Below are 20,014 nucleotides of genomic sequence, written 5' to 3' on the forward strand. Positions count from 1 at the left end.
TTTAAAATTTAGACATTTATTTAAATAAATTAATAAATTAATCACTAGACTAATCTAAATTAATTGCTTTATAATACGTTATAACTATATATAACTTTGAAATCCATTATTTAAACATATATATACACCATATGAGATAATGTTATTTTCTTTTAACGGTAATTTTAAAAAAATAAAAAAAATCAAAATTTATTATTTAATATTTATTAATTATTATAATAATTAATAAATATTAAATAAGATAAGTTGTGACTAATTTTAGTTAATTTATTTTAATTACCAATGCAAATATTTCCATTCTTTTATTATTTTGCTTTGATGATCAAGTAAATACTTAATTATATACACTCTACTATATATGCTTGTGATAAATAATTGCAAAGAAGGGACAATGAATACAGATCAGATATATTACATCTTAAATGATACACGGACACAAACACATTGAATTATCTTTTTCATGGGACATATAAATTGAATAATGAATAGCTTACACATAATCGAATGATGGTATAATATTGAAGACAAATTAAAAGTTTTGAGAGATAAATACACCAACATTGAAGACAAAGTTATGAGAGATGTGACTACTGACTCACTCGAGGCACTCGCCACAACCTTTACACTCTTTTTTATTATTATTATTATTATTCTTTCATTCACACACTTATTAATAATGCCTCACTCGGCTCATTTTAGCCTAAGCCAATTGCCAATTATTCCTTCTTTCATTTTTTTTTTGAAAGTTTTTTTTCTCTAATTTATATATATATATATATATATATATATATATATATATTTTTTTCATTTTATTTTATTTGAGGGTCAAATTAGGTTAGAACGGCCGTTGTGTTATGGGGGCCATAGGATATCATTTTAGAAAATTATAAATCCATAACTCAAGCTGGAGTGGAGTGGTGATTATGATGTTCCCCAAAAAAAGTGGAGCTTATATTATGAAACTAGCTAAAAGAAACCTCATAATTTGGCTCTTACAATTATTACTTTTTTAGTCCTATTATTTGGACGTATTATTTTGAGTATCATTTTCTTCTTGAGTAGTAGGGTTTGAGTGTCAATTAAATCATCATTCGAGATATATATTACAAAAAAAGGAAAGAGAAATGTTAGGTATCTATATGTAGTATATATGATATATTATAATAATTAAAAACTTATATAATATATATTATTGAATGAGATATAGTCTTAGATTGAATTGGATCATGTTATATTTAATAGTAGTCGGATTATAAATTATAAAAGAACTAATTAGATAAAGACACTTAAAATGTTTTTTTAAAGATATTTTTTAGTAATTAAATTTAATATATATAATTATTAAATCGTATTATTTTTGTCAAAATTAGATCAGATAAATTGATTTGGCCAAAAAAATTAGTAAACCAAACACCGAACTGATCTAAATTAATAATTTTTTTATAAAAAATGATTACAATAATCCTATTATAGAAAATAACTAAAATACTTCTATATATATATTTTTTAATTTTAAAAACCCTAAATCCTAACTTTATAATGACAGAAAGAAGAGGAGGGTTAAATTTAAGATTCTCAAAATTATATATATATAATAAAATATTTTAGTTATTTTTTATAATAAAAATATTGTAATTATTTTTTATAAAAAATATTAATTTAAATCGGTTCAAGATATAATTTATCAATTTTTTGGCCAAATTAATTTGTCTGATCTAATTTTGATAAAAATAACACGATTTAATAATTATATGTATTAAATTTTAATTATTACAAATTATTTTTAAAAAATGACGTTTTAAGTGTGTCTTTATTTGAGTGACTCCTAACTTATAATAATAAATATCTAATATTTTATTTTTGCATATAATATATAACATAATTTTGTGAAAATAAACAAATAATTATTTCAAAATAAATCTAAAAAAGTAGACAAAATTATTATATTATAATATTACTTATTAATACTCCATCGCTTATTTAAAATTTCTTTGATCATGATACAAATATAATAAATAGGTCTCACTATAATTTTTAGACAAAATAAATATAAATGTCTTGGACACCATAATTTTTTAGTGTTTATATCCACACGAACAAGTTTTAATTTTCATTCATTCGGAGTACACACTATTATTTAAACTTAAATATCATCTCCAATTGTAAAATCTAATAATAAATAGACAGGTTCTGACAAGTCGTAAGGTAGACAGCAATAGAAAAGAAGAGATAAAAGATAACTATTTTATTTTTCCATTTTTATCAACATTTTCATGTTAAACATAAAAACATAAAAAAAAAGTGTACATAAAAATAACATATATATAAAAATGCTAACGATAAAGGAGAAAATGAGATGAAGCCTTGTTATCCAATCTGAAATAATTTGGCCGAATTATACGAGTTATATTTTAGTCAAAACAAATTTGGCAGCAAAAAAAAAAAAATTGATGAAACTTAATTATTAAACTTTAATGCATCCAAAATTTCAAGTATTTGTAGATCAAAAATGGATGCATGGATTGAGACTCCTTTGAATAATCCAACAAGAACTTGTATATCTAAGTTATTTTTATCTATAATTAAACTAAAAACGTTATTTATGCACTAAAATTAATTATTATATATTTATAATATATATAATTTTAACTATATTTAATATATATTTTATATTTTTATATATTTTTTAAAAAAAGTCTAAGAAGTTAGTAGGAGTGTTTAAATTCAAACCGATTTAAATTAAACCGTTCATCCAATCCAATCTAAACCGAAAACCGATTAAAATCGTACTATTTTAAATTTGACTGGATTCTAGTTTTTGCAAACGGCTGGATCATATCGGATTTCGAATCTATTTTTCATAACCAATTCAATCCAATCCAAACCATACAATATGCTATAATATTATTATTTTATTATTATATTTACAATTATACTTATAACATGTTCAATTTGTTATATATTTTTTATTATTCATATATTATTATTATTTAATAAATATTTTATGTTTAAAATATTATTTATTTTTTTATATATTTTAACTAACCTATAATTTTATTTCCATTATTATGTTATCGTTGGTTTTTTAAGATATTGTTAAGATTGTTATGTCATTGTTGGTTATTTAAAATTTGATGATGAGATTGGTTATATTTATTTAATTTTTTATTTAAAAAACTGCAAATCCAAATCGATCTAAACCGCTTATAATCGGATCAGATTTCCAAAAAAAGTTCATCCAATCCAAACCATATCAGCACATAAATTAAACATTCGGATCACTTTATTAAATTTTGGCCTGTATTTAATTAGTAAAAGAAAAATGAATAATTTTATATTATTAGATAAAATTTTACATCATTAAAAATATTATTAATGACTATTTAATAGTTACAAATTATAAAATTATTAATTCCTAATACTTTTTTATTTTTTTATATTAATAATTAATTTTAATGCTTAATTTTAACGTAAGTAAAATATAACAGGCTAAGCCGAAAAATAAGAGCTTGAAGAGGCAGCCATATAGTAGATGGAGTCAGCTGGCATTCCTTTAAGATTCCTTAAACAAACCGTTGAAGCCATAAATTCAACTGCTCATTGTTAGTTGGCTCTTCTCTCTCTCTCTCTCTCTCTCTTCTTTCATCATCTAACAGTCAATCCTACCAGCCTCATCATCCTCACATTTTGCACAAGCCCCCTTTTATTATTATTATTATTATTATTATTATTATTATTAATAAATAATAATACCCCACAGACATAATATAATATATTCTAAATTAAAATCTACATAGCGAGTTGCTTCCTTTGTTTTATATTCTTAAATTCACAAGTCCCTACGTCTCTCTCTCTCTCTCTCTCACTCACTCTCTGCACAGAAAGAAATAGAGAGAAGGTAGAAAGAAGATGATAGAACCATTTTTGCTCCTTAAAAAACATACCCATTCCTCACCACACCATCCAACAACAACAACAACCACCTTCTCAATGGCCGCGGACATGTCCAACACCAACACCAACACCAACAACAACAACAACAACCACCCTTCTCACGCCAAGGATTTCTTCGCTTCCCCAGCTCTCTCCCTTAGCCTTGTAAGTAATCTTCTTCTTCTTCTTCTTCAATTATTATTATTAGATATATGTTTGCTTCAATTCTATATACATACAGCTTATTCGATCTTTGATTATTCACTGTAAGGCTGGCATATTTCGGCATGCTGGGGTGGCGGCGGCGGAGGGCGAGGCTGCAACCTCCAACATGGAAGTGGAGGACGGCGATGAAGGCAGCGGCGGAGGAGGAGGCGCCGGTCACACGGTGGATATCAGCAGCGAGAACTCCGGCCCCACTAGATCGAGATCAGAGGATGACTACTTTGAAGGAGAAGGTGAGCATGAAGATGAAGATATTCTCGGTGATGATAACAATAACAATAACAATAACAAGAACAAGAACAAGAAGAAGAGGAAGAAATATCACAGGCACACCGCTGAGCAGATCAGAGAAATGGAAGCGTTAGTATATATTATAATATCATATATCTCAAATGGATCATCAATATTAAGCATATACACTATAATATATCAATTTTGTTGCATGCACTTTTTGGTCTTTTTGACTCTTCTGTCTTTCTACATGCATATATATGCATACAGAGATTAATATCATATTTTATTATTGACCAAAAAGAAACAGCTAAAAGGGATCATGATGAACATGTGTATGTGTATGTGTGTGCATGGTAGGTGTTGTTAATTAAGTAATCACAAATTAATTAATTAGGGATTATGACTACCATTTTCCAGTGAAACGTTTCCTTCAAAACTAAGTTAAATTGTTTGCATGCCTGCATTGCCAGTGGAGACATTAATTTAGAGCAGCATATACATATCTTTGTAGCTAGCTAGCTAGGCCGTACGTACTACTTAGCTAGGCACGATTATGATGAGAAGAAAAAAAAAAAAGTTATTGATATCATCATATGGTTACAAAAAGGACGCATGATTGTTAAAGGCTAAAGTCTATTTATAATTTTGAACAACTTTTGCTCGTTTCCTTTGTTTGATAGCTTAATTCAGCCTCTTTGTATATATATATAGAACTTTTTCCTCCTCTTTCCACCGCTTTGCTTGAACTTGATTAATCAATTAGTATCTTGTTTGCATTACAAAACTCATATCAGATTTTTTTTTTCTTTTTCTTCCATCTGACACACTATTAAACTCAGAGTGTTGGACCACTCGGCATATATAATATCTATATGAATATGAATATGCTAATAATAATAATAATGTAGGCTATTCAAAGAGTCGCCACATCCTGATGAAAAGCAGAGGCAACAACTTAGCAAGCAGCTAGGCCTTGCTCCAAGACAAGTCAAGTTTTGGTTCCAAAATCGCAGAACCCAAATCAAGGTATGTAACTAATTAGTTCTTTTATTTTCAAAAGAGTGAATACAAAGTCAAAATGTAATTATATTCGCTTAAAATTAACTATATTATGTGTATATTTATTAAAGTTCGTGGTTAGAATAAGATATAGGTTGAAATATAAATATATATTAAAAATAAATTAAATTATACATATATTTATTCACAAATATATTAGTAGTTAATTTTAATAAATGATGTTTGTGTACGAATAATATTTTTTATTAAACAAAATAAAAATGCTAAAGGAATGCTAGGAGCCAGCAACTTTTAGGATTTATAGCCATTAAATAGTCATCAATAAAATTTTTAATGGTGTGAAATTAATGTGAGATTTCATCTTTCACTCTTCTTTGTTGATTACATGTTGACCAGAATTTGATAAAGTTGCTGCCCCCTAGACTTTCTTAAAAATAATTCTTTAACAAACTTGAATAATTTACGAGAAAAAAATATAGGTAGATAATGAAAATATTAAACAATATAAATAATAGATATATCGGATGTTTATTTCACTAGCTATACGGATGATTATTCTAATATTAAGATTTAAGTGAATAATTTAGAGGTGTAGTGTATTTTTATTTGATTAGTAGTTATTCATGTTGTTCAAAAAAATCATTAGTTACCTAGCATAGCCCAATTTACAATGATTAATCACATGATGATAATTGAATTATTATAAAATATAAACACCTATAGTAGAATTATCATCTTTACATAAAGATATAAAGAAATCGATATGGAGTAATTGGCTTAACTTACAAGTAGATAATTGAATTTTACACCAGGCAATACAAGAGCGACATGAAAACTCATTGTTGAAGACGGAAATAGAGAAACTAAAGGAGAAAAACAAAGGGTTGAGAGAGACCATAAACAAAGCTTGTTGCCCCAACTGTGGTGTTGCAACCACTAGTACCAGAGACGGTGCCATTCCAACTGAAGAACAACAGCTTCGCATTGAGAATGCCAAACTCAAAGCTGAGATCGAGAAGCTTCGAGGAGCTTTAGGAAAATACGGTGGATCAGGTGGTGGTGGATCAACGTCTCCTTCATGTTCTTCTGGTGCTGCTGGTGGACATGAGCAAGAGAATAGAAGCTCGTTGGACTTTTACACTGGAATCTTCGGAGTTGACAAGTCAAGGATAATGGATACAGTGAACAAGGCTATGGAGGAGCTCATAACCATGGCAACAATGGGGGAACCCTTGTGGCTTCGTAGTGTTGAGACTGGCCGTGAGATACTCAACTACGATGAGTACATCAAACACTTCTCATCCCTTCAAAATTCTTCATCAAACAACACTAACACTACTCCTTCATCATCAAAGAGATCCATTATTGAAGCTTCAAGAGACACTGCCCTTGTCTTTGTTGATCTCCCACGCCTTCTCCAAACTTTCTTAGATGCGGTATGTAATAATGTAAATATAAAATATATTTCGACTATGCTACGTGTATATTAAAATTAGACATAAAAATCAGTTATTAATATACAATACATATTAGAATATAGAATAAATTTAAATTTATACTCACAAAAGATATAGACGCTACCCATATAAGAATAAAACGACAATGGTAACGATGGAAGATGACTTCTGTGTGTCAAGAGTACTCAGACGTTGGTTACCGTAATTAGTCTGTTAAGATACTCTTGACACACAGAATCCATCTTCTGTGGTTATAATTGTTTTATTCTTATATAAGTATATTTGTCAGCGTCTATATTTTTTATGAATACAAATTATAATTTGTTTTAGAATATAAATATACATTAAAAATAAATTAAATCACACAGAAATTTATATATAAATACATTAGTAATTGATTTTAGTGGTTGATTTTAGTGTACAAACAAAATTTTAAACATATTTATATACACATAATATATACTCTATATATCATTATTATTCAACTATACTACGTGTATACTAAAATTAGCTATCAAAATCAATCATATAAATACATATTAAAAATAAATTACATATATTTATATACAAATGCAGTGATAATTGATTTTAGTTGTTAAATTTAGTGTACGAATACCATTTTTTCATTATTATTATTATGGTGGTTGTTTATTTTGCAGAATCAGTGGAAGGAAATGTTTCCATGTTTAGTATCTAAGGCGGCGACTGTGGATGTTATATGCAACGGAGAAGGTTCTAACAGGAATGGTGCAGTGCAACTGGTAATCTAATAATGATGCTTATTATTATTATAATTATCTAGCGATTAAATTATTACTCACACTGAAATCAATTAAACTTCTTCTATCAAATATAATTACTTTCGGTGAAAACTCATATGAATTTTAACCCGTTATATCTCAATTTAGACACACATATTAAACTATTTAATAATTTTTAATTATCAACCTCCTCTTGCGTGGTTACTTTCATTTTTGACAATTAGAAAGCAACAGTTCAGCATGATTTTTCCAAGTGGTCCAACCACGAGAAACACGAGAGAAAGAATGTTACGTTCCTCGCTACCTATCAGATTTATATATATTTCGTTCCATTGACATGTTTTAACCCTAGAGTTGTAAGTTTGATCAAAGTTGCATGTGTTTATTAAGAGTTTGCTTGTTTAAAACTTTAAATTATGTTTCTTTAGTTAACCCATGCATTATTATGATTATTATTAATAATAATCTTCTATATGGAAGACAAGTGCTCGTGACTTTTTCCATTTACATATCACAAAGTATTGATAAAGATTAAAGACATATAAAGGCCTACAAATTAAAGATAATATACAAAAGTTGGAACCTCATTAACTCATTTAGTAGTAACTCTTGCCCCCATTTCTCGCACTTACCCTTATCTTATCAGTTATTGCATCCAACACTTCCAGCTGGAATATCTCTGTGTACCTTTCTTCTTCTATACATACATAGCAACAAAAATATTATATGTACACTAAAATTAATTATTAAAATAAATTATTAAAATATTAGTATAATTTAATTTATTTTTAATTTATATTTATATTTTAATATATATTTTATACTAATAATTAATTTTAATGTATACATAGCATAGTTAACATAACAATGACGATGTATTTATTTATAATTTATCTATTTATTATTGTACAATTGTTTTTATATTTCAATTATAACAAAAAAAAAGAGAAACAAACATTTTTTCTTGAAAATGATTTTAACATATTTAAAATTTTATTATTTGTAGTATTTTTTATTTTCAGAATTTTATGAAAAAATGAGATGTAAAATGAGAAAACAAAATTTTATCATTTTTATTATTTTAATTTTGTTTTCTTAAAAAAAAAATAAAAAGAAAAACACATAAAACAAAAACATTGCCGTGGGACAAGTGCCAAGAACACTGGAGCATGTAACCCTACATATGGTTTCATCCCTTTATGCAAAATATAGTTAAAGATGGAGAAGACAAAGCATGCATGATATCAATAATGATGAAATGAAGCCCTAACAAACAAACAAACATGTGGACAAATAATAATGAGACTTTCCTACTCCACGGAATTAAGTACATACTAACTAATTAAAGCCACTAAGATTTAACTGTGTATCATACATTATACATAAATCTGTGAAATTAATTTTTGTGCACACACACGTATATATATATATATATATATATATATATATATATATATATATATATATATATATATATATATATATATAAAAGCTCATTTTTTAATATAAGAAGCATGTGTGTTGTAATGTAGAAAATGTGGGTATTAGACATGAATGTGAGAACAATTTTTTTCTAAAATAGAAATGAAAAAATTGGATCATCCGATTTTTTTATAAAAAAATTAAGCTTACTAATTGGACAGTCCGATTAGTGTGAAAGATAAAATTTAAATTTTGATGAAGATAATCAGACCCTTTGATTTGTATTTAAAAAAATTTGAAATACACAAGTCGGAGAGTCCAATTTTCGTTCCTAACACCACAATTACGTAAAACACCTATACACTCCATATCTACATTCTACACCATTCTCCTTCCCACATCTAAATTAAAAATTGCTTATATATATACAGATGTTTGCTGAGGTGCAAATGCTAACACCAATGGTGCCCACAAGAGAAGTATATTTTGTCCGCTACTCAAAGCAGTTGAGTTCTGAACAATGGGCTATCATTGATGTATCCATTGACAAAGTAGAAGACAACATTGATGCCTCTCTCGTGAAATGTAGAAAACGCCCATCAGGTTGCATTATTGAGGACAAGTCAAATGGTCATTGCAAGGTACGAACACTTTTGCATTTAATTCATTTGTCAACCCAAAATAATTACAGGACTAGTCACTTTTAAAACTATATAAATCTGAATTTTTAAATCTCACAGCCACCGTTAGCTCTTAGCTACCACCATCATCATGGAAATAATAATAAAATATATAATTTAATATTATTAATTAGGTGACATGGGTGGAGCACTTGGAATGCCAAAAGAGTCCAGTGCATACAATGTATAGGACTATTGTGAACAGTGGCATGGCCTTTGGCGCAAGGCACTGGATTTCCACTCTCCAACTTCAGTGCGAGCGTCTTGTTTTCTTCATGGCAACCAATGTTCCCATGAAGGATTCAACCGGTATGTAGTACATCTATATCAAAAATATTATTCGTACACCAAAATTAACCATTAAAATCAGCTACTAATATATTTGTGTATAAATATATGTAGTTGAAATTATTTTCAATGTGTATTTATATTTTAACATATATTTTATACTAGTAGTTAATTTTGGTAACTGATTTTGATGTACACATAGTATAGTCGAATATATATATATTTATACATCAAGAATACTATTCGCACACCAAAATCAGCTACCAATGTATTTGTATATAAATAAATATGTGATTTAATTTAATTTTAATGTGTATTTATATTTCAACATGTATTTTATACCCGTAGCTAAATTTTGGTGACTGATTTTGATCTATATATAATATAGTTGAATATATATATATAGATCAAAAATACTATTTGCACACCAAAATCAACTACGAATGTATTTGCGTATAAATATATATGTGGTTTATTTAATTTATTTTTAATATGTATTTATATTCTAACATATATTTTATACTAGTATCTAATTTTGGTGATTAATTTTGATGTACACATAGTATAGTCGAATATATATATACATCAAAAATACTATTAGCACACCAAAATCAGCTACTAATGTATTTGTCTATAAATATATACATAGTTTAATTTATTTTCAATATGCATTTGTATTCTGACATATATTTTACACTGATAATTGACTTTGGTGGTTGATTTTGGTGTACACATAACATAGTCGACATACATATATGCTGATTAATGTTACAAGTTGATTATTGGTGTTAAGATATTATTGTTGGTGATTATTAATTAGGTGTTGCTACATTGGCTGGGAGGAAAAGCATTCTGAAGTTGGCACAAAGAATGACATGGGGTTTCTGCCATGCAGTTGGTGCATCAAGCTTCCACACATGGACCAAGGTTACAAGTAAAACTGGGGAAGATATTAGGATCAGTTCACGGAAGAACTTGAACGATCCTGGTGAACCTCTTGGACTCATACTCTGCGCTGTTTCTTCTGTGTGGTTACCTGTCTCTCCTAACGTCTTGTTTGATTTCTTGAGGGATGAAACTCGCCGCACTGAGGTACCCACCAACCATTCTAATTCTTTGGAATTCTTTCTTTTTTGATTTCTTGAATAATTTTGAAAAGGGTAATTAATTTAATTATGTTGCTAAATGAATGATAATAATAATTGTTACAGTGGGATATAATGTCCAGTGGTGGCTCAGTTCAGTCCATTGCAAATTTGGCCAAAGGACAAGACCGCGGCAATGCGGTAACCATCCAAGTAAGTTTTGGAGCATTTCAATACAAATACAATGGTGACCACTCACCTAAAATTGTCTTAATGAGAAGATAATAGGTAAAAGTTATTAAATGATTCGATATATTTTTTTAAATTATCATGAAATTTCATTCAATAGCTCACCTTTTTTTATTGGTTACATGATGGCCAAAATTCAATAAAATTATTGAGGCTTTAGACTTTTCTTTATCTTTATATAAAAGACATCACAAGTAGTTAGTCATCGAAATAAACACAAACATTTTAAACACAGAACTTTAAAACAAAATTTTGGAAGGGCAAAAAATTTAACAATAATATTTATATTAAAAAAATTTACAAATATAATTATTCTTTAGATTTGTTACTAATAAGATAATAAATAAATAATTTTATAAATAAAAATATAAAATAGTTTATAATAGTACTTTTCAAATCTTTAGTGACTTAAAATCTTCAATAATTAAATATTCTTGACTTTTCGGATTTAAAATTCTAATACTATGTCATGATACCACTCATTCCAAAGGCTTTACGCTAATGAAAAAAGGTAACACTAATTATTATATCTCTAATACTCTCTAAACCTCCACTGTACGCATTGTACAAATATTTCATTGGCTCTCCATACTTTTCCTAATTAAATCATAGTACTACTATAATATAATTTGAGTACTTTAAGTCATAGTAAAGTATTTGAACCAATTAAATTATTTTTTATTTTTTAAAAAAATACTACTAATATTTTTTATAAAAAATTTGGAGGACCATGATCCCATTGTCTCAACTAAGCTCTGCCACTGATTCTAAACGAGATGAAATGAAATTGATGGCTCTAATAACAAAGATGTGGGATTAATTGATGTGATTTTGCAGACAATAAAATCGAAGGAAAATAGTATGTGGGTAGTGCAAGATTGCTGCACCAATGCTTATGAATCAATGGTGGTGTATGCTCCTGTGGACATCACTGGCATTCAATCTGCGATGACAGGTTGCGATTCGAGCAATCTCGCCGTACTTCCGTCGGGATTCTCGATTGTTCCTGATGGGATGGAATCAAGGCCAATGGTGATTACTTCAAGACAAGAGGAGAAGAACACAGAAGGAGGATCCTTGTTCACCATAGCATTTCAGATTCTCACCAATGCATCTCCAACAGCCAAGTTAACCATGGAGTCTGTGGAATCAGTCAACACTCTCTTATCTTGTACTTTGAGAAATATCAGAACAAGTTTACAATGCGAAGATAGTTAATGAGCAAAATAATAAGATAATTATCAGATAGACTTTTATTAGAATTTGATGATGATATTGATAGGCTTCCCTTTAGTTAATGTTGGGTTGGCAAATATAGCATGCGTTTCTTCCCATACTCTTGGGTAATTAATTAAGCTTTTTTATTTGTTATTCTATTGGAAGCTAAGGAGAATTTGGATTGAATATATACATCTATCTGTGTCTGCAGCTTCATAGGTGAAACGAAACAAGAGTCAGGATGCTTTTAGATCCTAGAAAATGAGTATGGTCTGTATAGAATTATCATTTTATTAATTCCTTATGTGCTTGGTTTTTTGGTAGTATCATTGCTAATTATCACTAGTTCAAATTTTTTTTTTTTTTAGTTTTATGAATTTTTCATGTTATTTAACTACCAAGTATCAATCATGCAACTGCTTGTTTTTGTTAACAACGCTTAATGTTTGTCATCAAACCACTCCTAAAAACGTACAACTCTTCTCCTCACCACCACCCATTACTCTAACCGAACGACCCAAATGAATTTGAAGAATAGGGAGCACACAAAACGCCGTTGTTTTAAGTGACAGGGATTTCTGTGTCTATTTTTCAAAAGCTTCATCCCACTAACGTGCTACATTGAAAGCCGTGATGCCAGTTAAATAGAAGGGGAGCCACGTTAGCTTTTTCCGTTGGGTCTGACGGTGGCTTATGGACGGAGAAACTGATCCGTCCAACTTGTAGCGTTTGGTAGAGAGACAGAGACGGAAAGACTGAGATTGAAAGACAGAGACTAAGAGACAGAGACTGAAATAAATTTTAGTATTTTATTTGGTGCAAAATGAGAGACAGAAATTGAAATAAGAATAAAACTCTAGTTTAATTTGCACAAATGATAAAATTAGAATTAATTAATTGAAATGAGGGTATTTTAGGTATAAAATGTTATTAAAGTTTTAGTCTCCCTCTATAAAAATTTCAGTCCTTTGTGTTCCTACTTTTTGGAGGTACTAAAATACTGAAATTTTGTAGATAGAGACAGAAATTTTAGTACCAGTCTCTGACCCAACAAATATGATACTGTGTTTCAGTCTCCCAGTCTCCGTCCCAGTACCACAAAACAAACGCTAGACGTCAGGGACTTAAAACTATTTTCTAATGACCAGAAACTAAAATGTCTGCGGTGTAAAAGGTCAGGAATTAATTTGTCTTTTTCTCTTTTTCTTATTATAATTTTTAAATTTGTTATCATTATTTTGTATTTTTAAATCTTAACATTAAAATATTAAATACTTGAATTATGTTTTTTTTTTTGTCAAATTGTGGCATTCATTTTTTCAATTGAAAAGAGATAAATTATTATGAATCAAATTTTTAAGTCAGTAAATTGATAAAGTAAATATTTAACCACTCTTAAATTAAGATAATTAGACTTATATATAATCAAAGTATTGTGATAAAATTATGTAAAGCAGTACTTAAAAAAATTAAAATGCATTATACTTTTACGAAATACAAATTAAGTCATTGACCAGTGTTCTGTTGTTTCTACAAAATAATTGATATCTACATTGAAACTGTCATAAAAAAGATTAAAAATCATAAAGGAACTAACCATACAAATGATTGATACATCAGAAGAGTAGTTACAAGTCTCTACAAATCCTTCCATAAACACAGGATAATTGGAGCCAGGGAAACGTGTTGTTACACACATGGACATGATCAGTTTTGTATAATTCATTAATTCTCTTTCCTATGTACAAGAGAACAGAACATGGTAAAAGAATCGTGTATAAACAACGATGAAAACTCCCAATAAACACCTAAACTCTCTAATGGCGTGATGTTGGACTTCTCATAATATTCAAGTTGTCTAAGTAAGATGTCTTCTTGTGTGTATTTACGTTTGGAAGTTTCTGCTCATGCTTTGAGTCAATGTCTTTGTAGAAGTCATCTGAAGCAGCAAAAGGGTCCTTTTCTTTTTTTCCTTCTGAGCCTTGATCAGTTCCCCATCCCATGAAATCTAATAGGGTCATTTGGCCATTGTCTCCACCATTACCTTTTTCTCTAGGACTGGGTCTTGATGAGGTTCTGTTACCTGACTTTTTAGCCGGAATTTGGGTTTGAAAATCTGCTTGTAGTACATCATCTATTCTTGACAGCACTGTGAAGGCCAAACTTTCCAATATTCTTGAATAGCTCTCAAGAACAGCCAACCCCACATCCTGTTAGGTAGTTTAAAATTGAGTGATTCGTTCAAAATTGTGATATCAAAAAGATTTTTAGGGATAAATATATGTGATGTTAATTAAAGTGTGTATATATTTGCAGATATTGAACTGAAGTGATGCATGGCATGGGGTTAATTACCCTGTTGAATTGGATTTTGCTTATTTCCAATGAAGATTGAGGAAGGCCTGGGAAACGATGCTTTAAGAGGAGTAAGATGGTTTCTGCTCTCTCTTCAAAGAGTTCTCTTTTTTCCAAACTCACAGCAGAACTCCAGGATGGCTTTCCATCTTTGTGGTGCATCTTCCGCTTCCAAATAACTATGGATGCTTCAATTCTGTTCTTGAGGTCTAGGATTTTATGTTCCGAAGATAAGTCCATGGTTGATAGGAGCTGATCAGGATCGAAATGTTCAACTGTGATACTCTTGTAGATTGAGTCTCCTAGACTTGATCTTCCATTCTGCAAATTTCAAACAGAACACAAATCAAAATCTATATTAATATTTCACTAGCTTCCTTCTTTTCTTTTTGTATCCATTACCTTGGGTAGGGAGTCCATATAATTTTCAGGGACCTCCATTTCTGTTATAACTTGAGCATTGATTGCCATGGCTGCCTTAAGTACCTGATTTACACAGTCTTTTTGGTACTGCAAAAATCTCCTAGCATTGTCTGATAGACCTTCTGGGGGAACCTTAGGTGTAGGTAGCCACCACTTCTCATCGCTTTTCATCTTTGGATCTTTATCATCACCTCCTGAATCTTTTTTAACATAAAAGAACTCTTGTGGCTCTTTGAAGTTATCAAGGCAATCCTGTACATCACCAATTGTTAGATATAACTAATAATTAGCAATCATCATCAGTTCCATGAAACTTAAATATGATCTTACTATAAGCATTGTATCGAGTTTGCGCAAGGCGGGGACGTTCATGTGGAGATCAGTTCTCTGCTTTGTGGTCATGATCTGTTCAATCAAAGACAAGGTTCAATGTTATAGCAAATTGTATGAAGAATGATGGAGATAAAGGAAAGAAAATTGAAGAGGATTATTAGTTTATTACCTCCATGATTGTTCCATCCTTTCCTACTTGTTGTGAAGGGACCATTTCAACAACATAGTCTGTGACAGATAGAAGCCAATCAATTTCTTTTCTCCATTTTGCTTTCCTTTCTGGGGGCATTGGTTCTAGCCGTCTTTGTTCACCAAAAATAGAAGCTGCATGCATGAATTCACAAAAATATTGATACAGCAGTGACAATAGAGAACCATTTGAATTAGGAAAAATTACATTCATCATGGCATGCAGGAAAACTGATACATACCTGCAAGGTTTGTGAATGCATTTGACAGTGCCAAAGCAGAAGAAACACCTTTTCCTCCACCGGACATGTCTTCACCCAGCAGCAATTTGGAGAACCTCTCCTTCATCTGTTCCATATCTGAATTAAAACCAACCATGAATGCATGAATAATAATGCTGAATAAATAAAATAATTAACATAGAATTAGTCAACAAGGATTCATGATCAGACCTTTTAATAGCTCGTCTATGCTTTCTTTGAGTGCTGTTTCCTCCGGGGTCAATACCTTTGGCTTATTAGCAATCTTCTCCGACTCATTAAGAGGCTTTGATCCTTGACTTCTTGAGGAAGCCGCGCCGTCGGTGTCCGCCGGGGATTCTTTGCTGCCGCCGGTGTCAACGCTCAAACTCTTGGCATGCCTCCCTGCGCCATCAAACATCCCTCTGAAATTGAACAGTTTGTTCTTGTAGCCACCTTCTTGCTCTTGAACCATTTTCGTTTTTTTGAAATGAAAAAAATTCTTTTGAAACTTTCTCAAGCTAGGAAAATTGAAGTTTTTGATGAAGGGAATGAAGTTGCAGATGAGACGCCAAAGCAAGTAGTAGTCAGGAATATGGAATTATTATTATTGGACTTCTTATTTTACTTGAGTTTTTTTTTTTAGAAATGGAGGTGATTTGTTTGATGGTTTTTGTGTTTGTTTTTCTTTTTTGAGATTGGCTCTGGGAACGTGGGGTGCATGTTGTAACAAAATGGGAGAGGTCTAAGTGCCATATACACAAATTAAAAATATTTTGCATTATCTTTTGCTTTATGTAATTTAGGGATGTTGGGTGGTTGTTAGTTAGTTGGAGTTCAATTTCTAATTTGAGGTCAATGGTAATTAATGACCGTCAAAGACAGCCATCCAAGTATATAATAGCCAGTAAAATTGAAATAAAATTATGGATTTACTATAACTCACCTTGCTTTGACTTTATGCCTATTTGTAGTGTAACTTTTCATTACACAATTTTTTAAATTTTTTTCTTGATCAAACTTTAATGAAAAATTATATATTACATATTATTTGAGGAAAAAAATTGAAAAAGTTTCTTCTCCTTTCTTAACATGCATCTTCCTTTTCTTTTTCTTATTACTATTATAAAAGTTAGGCTAAAACCTTTAAAAAAAATTGCAAGAAAATTTTCTAAGGACAAAAATGATTTTTTTTACTGAGGATTTTCGATATTTTTAAAATGGACTTAAATTCACTTAATAATTAACAATGACGTTGTGCCAACATATAAAGCAAGATTTTTATATGACTAATTTAATACTAGGATTAGTACTCTTCTTTTAGCCTTTAAGGGATATACAATTGTTCATATCCTGGCCCAATAATAAAGGTCCAGATACAAATAAAAGGCCTAATCCGAAAGATTAAGCCTAGCTAAGCACCGACCTTCATATAAGAAGTCGGTGCTGACTACGACTTACTCTAAAGAAGTCGGACATGAGATTAGCTGGCAGATAATCACTCATTCAAATGAGTAATCGCCCTAAAATCTCTCTAAACCGTTTCATCAAGCCATATCTTAACCTCCCTAAGATAAAGGGACGGTTATCACCCAAAAGATACGGCACTACTCCAACGGTGGTTATTGGCTCACCACTATAAATACACTGACACCCCTCAGGTATCTCTAAGCCCAATACTCTTTAGACCTGCTAACACCCTTGCTAACTTAGGCATCGGAGTGTCTTTGCAGGTACCACCCCCCATACGAACCAGCTCGGAAACTACCATCCGCGGACGATTGGACCAACTAGCACCATCTATTCTATTAATCTCCGGTTACCCACCGTAACAACAATGTTGGAGTATAAAAGATTAACTTTAAGAATTAAGTGTGCTATTTCTTTTAAAGGGAAAACTTAGGTGAAATTGATTTCATGTGAAGTCGATATCTGATAGTCGTTAGATGAAAATATAGTCAAATTATCTAACGACTCTCAATATCAACTTTACGTGAAGTCGAGTTGTATCTGAATTTTCACTTTTTTTTTTTAAATAGAAAATTCAATGTACAATGCTAATTTAGTAATTTAGGTAAAAGAAACTAGACAAAAGTTGGAGAAAAACCTTCGAGTCAGAGTCAACGCAAGGAAAGAGGAAATGGAATCAATCGGAGTGTTGGTGCCTCACCCAACCTTCCCTTACCTCGAGCACCACCTCCAAGCCCGATTCAACCTCCTCCGTGACAGAACCAAACACGCTGCTTCCATACGCGCCGTCGTCGTGAATTCCGTGGACGGCGCCGACGCCAAGCTCATCGATGCGCTTCCAATGCTGGAGATCGTGTCCTGCTATGGCGTCGGCGTTGACAAGGTCGATCTCAGAAAGTGCGCCGAGAGAGGGATCCGCGTGACTAACACCCCTGATGTCATCACCGACGAGACCGCTGACGTGGCAATGGCCTTGATTATCTCCCTCCTGAGGCGGCTGTGTCAGTGCGATGTCTTCGTCAGAAGCGGAAAATGGAAGCACCAAGGCAGCTACCCTCTCACCACTAAGGTAACAAACTAACAATAACTAACTCCTCGAAAGTCGAAACTGACTATTAATTCCGTTTGGCAGTTCTCTGGGAAGACAGTTGGCATTCTTGGATTGGGGAGGATAGGAAAGGCAGTGGCGAAGAGAGCTGAGGCCTTTAACTGTAAGATATGTTACCACTCAAGAACAGTTAAAACAGAGTGTAGTAGTTACAAATACTACCCAAGTGTTGTTGACTTAGCCTCTAACTGCGACATTTTAGTTGTTGCTTGCTCCCTCACCATAGAAACGCACCATATAATTAACCGCGATGTGATGAACGCGCTTGGTCCTAAGGGCGTTCTAATCAATGTTGGGCGAGGGAAGCATGTTGATGAGGCTGAGCTGGTTTCTGCGCTGTTGGAAGGTCGCTTGGGTGGGGCCGGCTTGGATGTGTTCCACGATGAACCTCATGTGCCTCCAGAGCTGTTTGAGTTGGACAATGTTGTGCTCTTGCCTCATATTGGAAGCGCCACCGTCGAAACTCGCACTGCCATGGCGGATCTTGTCCTTGCAAACTTGGAAGCTCACTTCCTCGCAAAACCACTTGCCACTCCAGTCCTGTAATTAACCTTACTGTTTACATCTGCTTTGAAAATTTTAAGCAATAATAATCTTGCAGTTTTGTATGAGAATGTTGGCACATCCATGATCCATGCAGTGAATTGAGAACTCGTTCGTGCTATTTTATTTTCTCATATTATTAATTAGTGTGATTATATGATGTTTCCAGTATGTACAATTTAGCAGAAGAATCATGGCAGTAGATGCCAATAAGATAGCTAACAGCAAAATTGCTATAATTTTTATATTACAACTGAAACTATATTTCATTCATTGTAGACCTCTGGTGAAAAGTTATAAATAATTTTAAGAAAAATACTATTCATCCTTTAAATGAAATTGAAAACAATGGCTATAGAGAAACTTAAGGCACCTTGGGAGGAGAACGAATATATTCTAAAGAAGCTGCTGGCATAAGAACCGTTTAATAACTTCTTGCTGCTTGAGTTCAAGAGTTCTGAACTGTCAAGTGCTAAACATCAATTTTGTTCACTAATAGTAGAGTTTTGTGTGTGTTAAAAATGTCATATTCAACTTCAATAAGTAACTAAGTAAAAATAAAAGGTGTGTTTTAATATTAGAATTAGAATTAACAACATATAAGTGGTTTGAATAACAATGCATAGCATTATTCATCAAAATTTATCTTTTCTCATTATTTATCAATTATTTTAATATAAAATATAAAAAAAATATACCTTAAATATTAAATATAGGTATAAGAATGTATAAGTAATACTCATTGTTATTTAATTCGAGTTGAAAAAAGGAAAAAAGAGTTT

At 31.0% G+C, this 20,014-nt stretch overlaps 3 protein-coding genes across 4 annotated transcripts; 2 read left to right on the forward strand and 1 right to left on the reverse strand.

Annotated features, from left to right (window-relative positions):
* Positions 1-3,795: 3,795 nt before the first annotated feature.
* On the forward strand, positions 3,796-12,895 carry LOC112703669 (homeobox-leucine zipper protein GLABRA 2). The gene is made up of 10 exons (XM_025755221.3): positions 3,796-4,098; positions 4,205-4,518; positions 5,301-5,418; positions 6,225-6,848; positions 7,529-7,630; positions 9,484-9,693; positions 9,867-10,041; positions 10,841-11,112; positions 11,232-11,318; positions 12,192-12,895. The coding sequence occupies exons 1-10, from the start codon at positions 3,910-3,912 to the stop codon at positions 12,570-12,572; spliced, it is 2,472 nt and encodes an 823-aa protein (XP_025611006.1). The 5' UTR covers positions 3,796-3,909; the 3' UTR covers positions 12,573-12,895.
* Positions 12,896-14,032: 1,137 nt separating this feature from the next.
* On the reverse strand, positions 14,033-18,358 carry LOC112703670 (rop guanine nucleotide exchange factor 12). 2 transcript variants are annotated; one of them, XM_025755224.3, is made up of 8 exons: positions 18,219-18,358; positions 16,325-16,516; positions 16,115-16,231; positions 15,853-16,007; positions 15,681-15,755; positions 15,330-15,602; positions 14,928-15,248; positions 14,033-14,782 (listed from the first exon to the last, which is right to left on the reverse strand). In XM_025755224.3, the coding sequence occupies exons 3-8, from the start codon at positions 16,227-16,229 to the stop codon at positions 14,390-14,392; spliced, it is 1,332 nt and encodes a 443-aa protein (XP_025611009.1). In that variant the 5' UTR covers positions 16,230-16,231; positions 16,325-16,516; positions 18,219-18,358; the 3' UTR covers positions 14,033-14,389. The 2 variants fall into 2 exon arrangements, with proteins under 2 accessions (XP_025611009.1, XP_025611008.1); XM_025755223.3 differs by lacking the exon at positions 18,219-18,358 and having other exon boundaries at positions 16,325-18,139.
* LOC140174553 (glyoxylate/hydroxypyruvate/pyruvate reductase 2KGR-like) lies at positions 18,252-19,353 on the forward strand. Its single transcript, XM_072199991.1, has 2 exons — positions 18,252-18,650; positions 18,714-19,353. The coding sequence occupies exons 1-2, from the start codon at positions 18,252-18,254 to the stop codon at positions 19,233-19,235; spliced, it is 921 nt and encodes a 306-aa protein (XP_072056092.1). The 3' UTR covers positions 19,236-19,353.
* The last annotated feature ends 661 nt before the right edge of the window (positions 19,354-20,014 follow it).

The sequence above is a fragment of the Arachis hypogaea genome, chromosome 7 (assembly GCF_003086295.3).
Source record: "Arachis hypogaea cultivar Tifrunner chromosome 7, arahy.Tifrunner.gnm2.J5K5, whole genome shotgun sequence".
NCBI classification, from domain to species: Eukaryota; Viridiplantae; Streptophyta; class Magnoliopsida; order Fabales; family Fabaceae; genus Arachis; species Arachis hypogaea.

Bases quoted from the DNA above. Each gene is read 5' to 3' on its own strand.
- LOC112703670 (XM_025755223.3), bottom strand. From the start codon at position 16,586: ATGGTTCAAGAGCAAGAAGGTGGCTACAAGAACAAACTGTTCAATTTC. The intron at 16,232-16,324 runs GTCTGATCATGA...GTTTTAATTCAG, and splicing joins CATAGACGAGCTATTAAAAG to ATATGGAACAGATGAAGGAG. The intron at 15,603-15,680 runs GTAAGATCATAT...GGTGATGTACAG, and splicing joins AACTCGATACAATGCTTATA to GATTGCCTTGATAACTTCAA.
- LOC112703669 (XM_025755221.3), top strand. From the start codon at position 3,910: ATGATAGAACCATTTTTGCTCCTTAAAAAACATACCCATTCCTCACCA. The intron at 7,631-9,483 runs GTAATCTAATAA...ATATATATACAG, and splicing joins GGAATGGTGCAGTGCAACTG to ATGTTTGCTGAGGTGCAAAT. The intron at 10,042-10,840 runs GTATGTAGTACA...ATTATTAATTAG, and splicing joins TCCCATGAAGGATTCAACCG to GTGTTGCTACATTGGCTGGG.
- LOC140174553 (XM_072199991.1), top strand. From the start codon at position 18,252: ATGGAATCAATCGGAGTGTTGGTGCCTCACCCAACCTTCCCTTACCTC. The intron at 18,651-18,713 runs GTAACAAACTAA...TCCGTTTGGCAG, and splicing joins GCTACCCTCTCACCACTAAG to TTCTCTGGGAAGACAGTTGG.